General features: G+C 33.3%; 2 protein-coding genes across 3 annotated transcripts; both read left to right on the top strand.

The window, feature by feature from the left end:
* The first annotated feature begins 568 nt into the window (after positions 1-568).
* On the top strand, positions 569-5,561 carry LOC145109231 (CDPK-related kinase 5-like). The gene is made up of 11 exons (XM_079046354.1): positions 569-1,422; positions 1,636-1,766; positions 1,848-1,889; positions 1,986-2,094; positions 2,368-2,446; positions 2,569-2,865; positions 3,437-3,552; positions 3,666-3,773; positions 4,139-4,201; positions 4,287-4,454; positions 5,243-5,561. The coding sequence occupies exons 1-11, from the start codon at positions 856-858 to the stop codon at positions 5,384-5,386; spliced, it is 1,824 nt and encodes a 607-aa protein (XP_078902480.1). The 5' UTR covers positions 569-855; the 3' UTR covers positions 5,387-5,561.
* Positions 5,562-6,633: 1,072 nt separating this feature from the next.
* LOC145109230 (zinc finger CCCH domain-containing protein 62-like) lies at positions 6,634-9,187 on the top strand. Of its 2 annotated transcripts, none has more exons than XM_079046353.1 (8): positions 6,634-6,909; positions 7,567-7,684; positions 7,776-7,837; positions 7,909-7,954; positions 8,033-8,138; positions 8,223-8,321; positions 8,397-8,597; positions 8,684-8,811. In XM_079046353.1, exons 1-7 carry the CDS (start codon positions 6,720-6,722, stop codon positions 8,562-8,564), a joined length of 789 nt encoding a protein of 262 aa, XP_078902479.1. In that variant the 5' UTR covers positions 6,634-6,719; the 3' UTR covers positions 8,565-8,597; positions 8,684-8,811. The 2 variants fall into 2 exon arrangements, with proteins under 2 accessions (XP_078902479.1, XP_078902478.1); XM_079046352.1 differs by having other exon boundaries at positions 6,636-6,909; positions 8,426-8,597; positions 8,684-9,187.
* The last annotated feature ends 1,421 nt before the right edge of the window (positions 9,188-10,608 follow it).

The raw sequence follows: 10,608 nt of genomic DNA, 5'->3' as shown, positions 1-10,608 counted from the left end.
AACATCCACTTCAAAATAAAGACATCAACATATCAAAATTCAATCAAGAAAATATAGCTATTTAAACATATTTTTTAAACTTTTTATTGTAGTTTTATTTTAATTTTTTATTACTTTTTGCACAATATACGTATTAATAATATCATATTAATTGAATAATAAATTTTTGATAATTGAATGGATTAGATTGGTTAGTAATTGAATGAGTTTACTGTTCAGTTTTTAATTGCCATCATTATCTCTCAAAAATAGACTGATCCAATTTAAATAATGAAAAATTTAAGCCCAATTGTTATTGGATACCAAATGTTTGTTAATGATTTTTTTATTCAATTAACCGATTTGAATTGAATAAGTTATTTTTTTTAAATTGAAACCATATTCTTTAAAGTTAAAATAAAACTAACATAACATATATTTCTACATATAAGTTATTTTATTAATACATTATAATAATCAATTAATTTTTTAAAATACACAATGAAATGAATGCTTCAAAAAAAAGAGTACCGTTTTATGTACTTTGATTAATTTATTTAAAGAAACAAATAAATAAATCACAAACTTCAACAAAAGCAGCAAAGACACACTCTCTCTTTCTCGCTTTCTCTCCTTTCCTTTTTATCACCATTTACAGATCTCCATCATCCCCTCTCTCTCTCTCTCTCTCTCTCTCCAACAGCTAAGACAAAATTGCAGTAAACCCTAGACCAAATTCAAATATCTTATCGAATCTAATCACTTTCAAATTCTTGTATCATACAATGCTTAAACAAAGCTAGGCTTTTTCCTTCTTTTTCTCAGTGAAAACTTGTTAATTTCCTATTTGGGGGTGGAGATTTGCAGAACCCCCAAATGGGTAGTTGCAGCTCTAAACCCTCGACAGGATCCAAATTTTCCGGTCATTATGATATCGATATTCCGGTTAAAGATAATAATGAGAAAGAGGTAGAAGAAACAACGACGACGACGACGTCTAAGAAGACCACAAAGGACGAAATTGAGGTAGGGAAGAAGTCTCCATTTTTTCCGTTTTACAGTCCGAGTCCAGCTCACAATTGGTTCTCGAAAAAATCATCTCCGGCGAAATCTCCGGCGCCTAATGCGAGTTCTAATTCTACTCCGAGGAGATTTTTCCGGCGACCGTTTCCTCCTCCTTCTCCTGCGAAACACATTAAGTCGGTGTTGGCGAGACGGCATGGCTCGGTGAAGCCGAACGAGGCGGCGATACCGGAGGGAAATGAATCGGAAGGGGTTTCGGGATTAGATAAAAGCTTTGGGTTTTCGAAGCATTTTGGGAGCAAATATGAGCTTGGTGAGGAAGTCGGAAGAGGGCATTTTGGATACACTTGTAAAGCTAAGTTCAAGAAAGGGGAACTTAAGGGTCAAGAAGTTGCAGTCAAAGTTATCCCGAAGTCAAAGGTACGTTGATTCAATTACGTCGGATCAAGCTTGTTCTTTTGATCCGTATGCTACAGTGATCAGATCTGAAGTTGATTTGATTTGATTGGATCATATGCGTATTCAATTATTATTTTTCTAATCTCAATTGTTGACTTTCAGAGTTCTCGATCAACTTCTTTTTAGGGTGAATAGACCCAATCTAACTATAATCGAAACATGTCAATTCTGCAGATGACAACAGCCATAGCCATTGAAGATGTGAGAAGAGAGGTGAAGATATTGCGAGCTTTAACAGGACATAACAACTTAGTGCAGTTTTACGATGCATATGAAGATCATGAAAAAGTCTATGTTGTGATGGAGTAAGAATCCAATCATACATTCAAATCTTCATTCTATGTTTCTTAACTATTCTGCAACATAAATTTATTATTTTTTTCTAGGTTATGTGAAGGAGGGGAACTCTTGGATAGAATACTTTCAAGGTAACATTTTTTATTCCTTTCAATTGTCAAACTCATATAAAATATTGGGTTTTTAACTTTTAATTTTAAATTTACTAACTGAATTATATTTTTCAGAGGTGGAAAATACACAGAAGATGATGCGAAATCTGTATTGATACAAATATTAAATGTTGTTGCGTTTTGTCATCTTCAAGGTGTAGTACACCGTGACTTAAAACCAGAGGTGACACCTTTACTTAATGTGGCTAAAGTTTGAATCTTTTATATCACTCAAGTCAAAAGTCAACACCATTTTTATTCATTGGTGCTAAAATTTTGTTCTATGCTTCTTGTTTTCTAATATGAACTATAGAGTTTTATCATATCATATAGTTTATTGACTCATTCTCTATTCCAAAAAAATTACATTATTTGACTTCCCACATATTGTTTGACTATAATATATATCATTTTCTTTCTACAATTCCCATTTAACAATTTTCAATCTTTGCATCAGAATTTCTTGTTTACATCAAAGGATGAAAACTCGCCTCTTAAAGCCATAGATTTTGGGTTATCAGACTTCGTGAAGCCCGGTATTTTCTCTCTCTATATATACATACATGTTTGTGTATGTATATATTGTCTCTATTGACTCTATTCCTTCTTGTTGTCGATTTCTCTTTTTGATTTTTATGTGTTGATGTTTTTTTTTTAGATGAAAGGCTTAATGATATTGTTGGGAGTGCATATTATGTTGCTCCTGAAGTTCTACATAGATCATATAGTACTGAAGCAGATGTATGGAGTATTGGTGTTATAGCTTATATTCTTTTGTGTGGAAGTCGCCCTTTTTGGGCTCGATCTGAATCCGGAATCTTTAGAGCTGTTTTAAAAGCGGACCCCAGTTTTGATGAAGCTCCTTGGCCTACTTTATCATCTGAGGCCAAAGATTTTGTCAAAAGATTGTTGAATAAGGATCCTAGAAAAAGAATGACAGCTGCCCAAGGCCTCAGTAAGTGTCCCCCACAATTTACCTTTTTACCCCTATGGATGACTTTTACATAAAGATATGACATGACATGACACAACAAGTTGTACTATGTTTGACATAAAGATATGACTTGACATGAAACAACAGGTTTACTATGTTTTATGTCATGACAGAGTAGGTTATGCAATGTAACCTATTCTGTCATTGTAACCTATTCTGTCAGAATAGGTTACACACAGAATAGGTTACACAGTGTAACCTATTCTGTCATAACATGTCATACGAGTCTTTGTCCCACCTTTTAAGTGTGACAAAAAGTTGTACTTTTTCCCACTTACATTGGTTTGAGTCTCAGTCCAATGCATGTCAAACACAGTGTAACTTACACAGTGTTTGACATGCATTGGATTAGTACTCAGACTGATGTAAGTGGGAAAAAGTACAACTTTTTGTCACACTCAAAAAGGTGGGACACAGACTCACTTTTGATCTCTTGCTTGTGCAAAAGACGTAAATGCCCTTTCGATCTTTATTATCAGAAATAGCTCTAGGAAAGCTTATATTGAATTGATTATGATATGATATGGTTTAGGTCATCCATGGATTAGAAATACTACTAATGAAGTGAAAGTGCCTCTTGACATCTCCATATTGAGACTCATGAAGGCTTATATGCGTTCTTCTGCTCTTCGAAAAGCTGCTTTACGGGTATTTTTTTAAAAATTTTCTTTTGATGAATGTTGAGAATTATTATTTTGTTTTCATTATTTGGACAACTTCGTATTAAATTTAGTCTTTTTTTTCCCCCTCAAAATTTGCAGGCTTTATCAAAGACATTGACTGTAGATGAGTTGTTTTATTTAAAGGAGCAATTTTCTTTGTTGGAACCGAGCAAAAACGGATCCATAAGCATGGAAAATATCAAAGCAGTGAGTAACTGTTCCATAAGTTCATTTAAATATATTAAAAAAAATAGCAATATACTTTCATTTATTTGTTTATTACTTTCATCAATTTCTATTACACCATTGTATTTCCAAAATAAATTTCTTATCAAGCCATTGTACTTTCAAAACTCTATCAAATTACAACATTCTGCTTTCGATTGTTTTTAGCACATTGTATTTTGAAAAATCTACTCTATAAATTTATAATGGTGAGAATAGTTTTCTATATAATTTGGTAGTTTTTCAAACTATAATGTTGTAATATATGAATAAACGAATGTATGTTGCTATTTCCTATATATAACTTTTAACCCCTAAAATTGAAACTTTTTTCTTACCTTTTTCAGGCGTTGATGAAACATGCTACGGATGCCATGAAGGAGTCACGTGTCCATGATTTCCTAGCATCGGTATGTCATTTGATAAAATAAAAACATTACAAATCTGCCATTTTACTTAAATACCCTTCATCATGCGCGTGTTCTTATAATGCAGCTTAGTGCACTTCAATACCGAAGGATGGATTTTGAAGAGTTTTGTGCAGCTGCAATAAATATCTATCAACTTGAGGCTCTTGAAAGATGGGAACAACATGCTCGTTGTGCCTATGAACTCTTTGAAAAAGATGGAAATCGAGCCATCATGATTGAAGAACTCGCCTCTGTAAGTTTTATTCTTACCAAAATTTTTAAATCTAAGGGTCTGTTTGATACGATGGAATGGAAATGAACGATGGAATGGAATGGAATGAGTTGTTACATTCCATTATCATGTTTGGTTGACTATGGAAAGAATGGAATGAATCATTCAAACATGTTTGGTGTGCACATTTTGAAAAGTGAGAGAAATTAAATTGATAAAGAAAGAAAAAATTGTTAATTTATATGGATAAACTTTGATCAAAGAAAGATGTGTATTGCTGACTAAGTTATTAGTATTATAGATATATACACATGTTTCATGTGTTTGAAAATATGTAGTAAGAGTTTTTTGAGAAGTCAAAAAAGTTTATTTATTACTTTAAACAATTGTTTACAAGAATAAAAAATTAAATACCAAGAAATCAAAAAATATGTTTTTTGAAAAATAATATAATTAACTTTTGAATATTTTTTAATACATTATTGTTATTGAAGTTTATTTAAAAAAATAATTTATATATTCATTTCCAGTCCAATGCATTTGACTTGACTAATGTTTATGGGACAAAAAGTTGCAACTTTTGTCACATCGACATTCGTCTCAGTCCAGTTCAATGCATGCCAAAAGCAGTGCAACCTGTTCTGTAAAAGGACGAAAAATTTATTTTTCGTCCCATTGACATCTGTCTCAGTCTAATAATTTTTCGTCCCATTGACATCTGTCTGAGTCTAATGAATGTCAAATGCAGTATAACCTGATCTGTCATGTCATGTCCTGTCTAGACAAAAAAACTAACGATACTTGTACAGGAACTTGGGTTGAGCCCGTCGGTTCCGGTTCATGCGGTACTCCATGACTGGATCAGACACACGGATGGGAAGTTGAGTTTTCTTGGATTTGTGAAGTTGTTGCATGGTGTCTCCAGTCGGACCCTTGCAAATAAACCTCAATAACACTTGGTGAAATTTGTGTATGGATTTGGAGTTGAATGTGAGAAAAACCGAAAAACGTCCCTTTTATACATGAATTTTCTGACTAGAAAAAACAAGAACATGTATGCAAGTGGCATTGTATTTGTATGTATCAACGGATGCTTCGTGTTCTAATCCACTAATTTCTACCTCCCAATTCCCATATTGTATTCATTATATTTAAATAAATATATAAAGATGTAAAACAACTATCAAAACAATTTATCAAAAAAGCTATAAAACTCTTGTGAAACCTTTTTCATCAAACCATATAAATTCCAAACAAATACATAATAATGTAATCAATTATCGATATGGATTACCAATATCGGCACTCCACATCATGGTGAATATAGTGAATGACTTGATTGGTAAATACTAAATACACTACATTGTCCGCTTCCTCTTCCACGGGATCCTCTACCTCCATACTCTCTCCCAACTTTTGGGTTTTCTTCTATATTTGATCGTTGCCCAACATTTAATCTTATTCACCACTTTCATTTCTTCAATATCACCAACCACAACCAAATACATATGCGCACTATTTTTATTGTTATAAATTACGTTTTTCAAGTGTTTTGTATCATTATCATCAATTAAGTCCATAACATACCCAAACTCTGCATGTTGGAAAGAAACCTTTAATATTACTGACCTCTATGTCTGTCTTCGCTTTAACCAGTTCTATCAACCCCTAATAGTTAATATCTACCAAAATATGTACACCAATATTTGTAACAAATGGCCTAACATATATGGTTTCTTTATCTATTATTTGCCATGACCCTACGTTCAAACTATAACAAAAAATTCATCCATATTGCTAAAATCTATTTTTCTCTCAAACGAAATTGTTATTTATTATTATTACTTTTTTACCTACTTTACAATTTATGACAGAGTAAACTCTCATTATGACTACACATACTCTGAATTGTACAAAAACCCAAATCCGCAGTATGGACTACCAGCTTGCAATATCGTAGTGCGGAGTGATGTATGATACTGGAAGTCCATACTGCAGATTTATTTTTTACAAAGTGAGTCGACTCATGTAGTTAATTGGGACTGAAAATTTTGAAATCAAACCTTTTTGTCACTATGCAGTCTTGTTATATTTGGGAAGACCTTTGTTTTTTTTTTTTTTTTTTTTTTTTTTTTTTTTTTTTGTCGTTTTTGGCACGGTGTTTTTTAGTACTTTTTGAAATTTTTTGTATTTATATTCGCGTGGCGCACACGTTCCCCAACCAGCAACTCCTCTGTAAAATCCACCCTAAATTTGTGTAGAGCAGTTGGATTCTGAATACCAGTTATGAAACCTCCCATCATTTCAATCTCCTCCGACGAAGAAGACGATGACGGAATCTTCGAGGAAGAAGAACTAGAATCGGAATTCTCATCGCAAGACGACACCGATTATAGCGAATCGGACGATCAGGAGTATGACGAGGAGGAAGAAAACGATGTTGAGTCGGATGAAGAAGAATGTTCTGATAATCAAGGTTTGTTTTCTTGTTCGTCGTATTAGAAATGCGAAAGTATGACTGGCTCAGATATGATTAACTCTTTAAAATTGGGAATAAATTGTACCAACTATTTTTTTCAATTGAATTACTTCTATCGGTAGATTGGTGTAATCAATCACATTGGTAACTAATTGCAAAAATTGTAATATTTTGGTTGATGTTGAACTATAGCGCGAAGAATAATGCGACTAGTATCTGTTCTTGACTGCTAAATCAGAATTCCCAATCCCTCCATTCCAGCAAAAGTGCTAACACTTCAATTTATGCGTTACACAAGTTCTTTACACTTTCAGAGTTGATATGGACTCGATTTTGTTTTAGCCAAATTGCTTACTGCATTATTTTTTATGCTAGGTAGGGTAATATCTGTTTATTTTGACCTAATTTTTTGGATTATGCACTTGGCAACATGCTCAAATGCTGGTTTATATTAATTGTGATTGGCATTAGCATTATGATAAAGACCTAGGTCTGATCATCTTGTTTGGCATCTCACTTTCCTTTGAAGATATTACAGAGTTGAGAACTGTTCTTTCTATGCTCAAATGGGGAAAAAAAAAGATTTAAAAGAAAGAAACAGAAGTGCATTTTTAAGTGCACAAAACATTCTTTAATGCTATTTTATCTTTTCAGGAAGTAATGGCATAAAGGAGTTAAGTCTTGTAGAGTGTAAAGCATACTTGAGGAAGCATGGATTGAGATTATCTGGCTCCAAGGAGGAATGCAGACAGAGAATCAAAGAGCATGAGAGGTTAGTTATTAATTGCAATTATAAAAAAATGACATTTTAAAATATATGATGCTATGAATCTTACCTTGATAAAAGGTTTTCTAAAATCCAGGTTAAAAGATGCAGGGGGTGAGTCAATATATCCCAGATCATCATTTTCAATTAATTGCACTGGTAATACTTTTTTTTTTCTTCTTTATTTTCTCAATTAAATACTTTAAACCAAAATGTTTCTTTAAATACAGGTGATGCATGCAAAGGAGACGTCGTATTGTTCAAACAAAAAATAAAGTAAGAAACCTTAAATTCAATTACCTTTTTTTAGGCTCTATTACTAAATTGTTTTTTTTCTCATTGAATCACTTATAGATATGATAAAGGGGCGAATAGAGGAAATATAGTGGGAAAAAGAACTGTTGCTGGAAGGATAGTGAAAGAAAGTTATGGTGCATCAAAGCAACAACATACATTCACAGTTAGTCAGATAAATAATATAGTAAAAAAAAACATGATATTAAATTAATTAATTTTATGTTTTTTTTTTTAATGTTTGAAAAAGGTTGAAGTGTTGTGGAACAAAGGGTCGAGAAAACTCCCTGTGCTTTCTACTTTGCTAGTGAAAGGTCGCAATCTCTACAGATATGGGACATTTAGACAGGTAATTTTTTTTTTTATTTAAGTAAATGAATATCTATTTATAATTATAACTAAAATACATATACTATAAAAAAAGGGTGGTGGTTTTTACTTTTTACTTTTTAGCCATGGAAGAGTGAAGCAGAAAGATCAAAAGTTCTTGAAGAAAAACACAAGCGAGGGGAAGCAGCTAGACATATACGAAAATCAAACAAGACAGAAATTCAAATTCCTTCCAATAACAATAATAATAAACGAAAATTAAAAAAGACAGAATTTCTTTCCAATAACAATAAAGGTACATGCCAAAAGTCAAAACTCAGTACAAAGTACAACTCTGTCATGTCATGTTAGTATATTCTGATTTTCTGTTTCATTAATCAGGTAGAAAGAGACAAAGGCTATCCAACAAAGGACCATCTCGAAGTAAACAACCAACTCGAACACCTAAACAAAACACTACAAGTGTCCGCAAGAGGAAAACCGTACATATTAAAAAGACGAAAATGCCCTTTCGAGCGGACCCAAACCGTTCGATATATCCTAATCATCATCGCCGACAACAAGAAGCATCGTTGTTGCCTGTTCCATATGACCGCATTTCTTCATTTCCTAATATGCCACCGCTAGGGGTCTCGCGTTACACTGTTGGACAACCATCTAGACAGAATCCTGTCATGTATCCGTATCCGTACCAGTATCAGCCACGTGGTTACCATCATTACACCATATGAATTACCTATTCATATTTGATTGTTTGAAGTCTATTTTGAAACAAGTTGTAACAAGTACAATTCTTTTTACTATCTTTTAAACAAATATCCAAAATATTTGGAAAGTCAACTTTACTTTCAGATAAATGAGATATCTGGTTGACCTGTTTATTTATTTATTTTTTTTTCCAATGGGTTCGATTGAACGACTCATTTTAAATTTCAAAGTTTATATAAATTAAAAAAAGTTTTAGACTTGTTTAAATAAGTTGCAAACTCAAGTATTTGTTCAAAATAAAAAAGAACACAAAATTACAACATAGTTGTTAATAACTTTTTAAATTTAAACTTATAAACAGGAGAGGTTGTGATTGTGTATGAGCGGTATTTCAAATGGTAAGGTTGCGTTTAGTTGTGGAAAAATGGACCGTTTTCCGGAAAAATTTCTCAAGAAAAATGAAAATTTTGAAAACGCGTTTAGTTCGTCTATTTATCTAAATTTTTTTTTACAGAAAATGAAATTTTTCGTTTTCTAAAATTACAAAGAAGTTGGAAATTTTTGGAAAACCAATAATCATTGTTTTCCATATTTTTCTAATTCCAAATTTTTTCTAAAATATAAACACACCAACTCCTACCTCTACCTACCCCCATCTTAACACCCCCAACCCACCACACCCCTATCTACCCACACCCACCAACTCCCACGCCACCCTCCCCCCCACACACACCCACCCACCCCCACAAACACACACCTACATGTTGGGGTATTTAATGTGTTGTCTCAATATTATTTGTACTAGAATAGTCCATATAGTAACGAGATGGGCCTATCCACCCGAAATTTAATGATATTAGGGTTAGACTATTAATAGTGCATGCATGCAACGTTTTTAGGGTAATCGATTGTATTGCCCTACATCGTCTTTACAAAAAAGTTCAAACAGAACTCTTCTAAGACTTTGATAATATAATCATTCAGCACATTTGATCATTTGTTCTTCGTGTTTTGATTCAATTAAACTGTTTTGCATCTATCGATCTTTATTATTGTCTCAACAATTGGTATCAAAGCCAGTGGCGAGGGTTCGATTCTCTCAGGGAGCAATTTATGAGGGGGGGGGATTCTTAGGGGTCAGAAATGGCATTGACCAAGTCCACACACGATGGCTTGGAGTGCCGCAATCGAATGTCTGGTCCTGGAGGGATGAATGAGCTATATGGGTAAGGTTGCGTCTTTTCTAACACCAATTGGTTTTAGATCAACCGGTAGCGCTAATGCTCAACAAGTGGTATCAGAGCGGGAGATTGTGTAATATATACGCATATCTTCTGTCGAGCTTACTAGGGTTTGATTTTTATCAGATATGTTCTAGTCGTCTCCATCGCTTTCATCGATTGTAGACGTTAGATCTGGGTTGTTGCTTACCCTAATCTCGATTAGTATTTTAGACATCTGATTCATTACAGTTTCGACAATCTTGTTAAAGATGAATCCAGAAGATCCACATACTCTTTCTTTCAATCTTTCTAGCAGCATTGGTTCGACTACCAGGATCCCAATCCTTTTCCCACAAGACCATGAAGTTTGTGCAC

Source organism: Lactuca virosa, chromosome 4, assembly GCF_052849685.1.
Source record: "Lactuca virosa cultivar CGN04683 chromosome 4, Lactuca_virosa_CGN04683_v6, whole genome shotgun sequence".
NCBI classification, from domain to species: domain Eukaryota; kingdom Viridiplantae; phylum Streptophyta; class Magnoliopsida; order Asterales; family Asteraceae; genus Lactuca; species Lactuca virosa.
The sequence above is the reverse complement of the archived record's forward strand: the minus strand, read 5'-3'. Positions and strand labels throughout refer to the sequence as shown.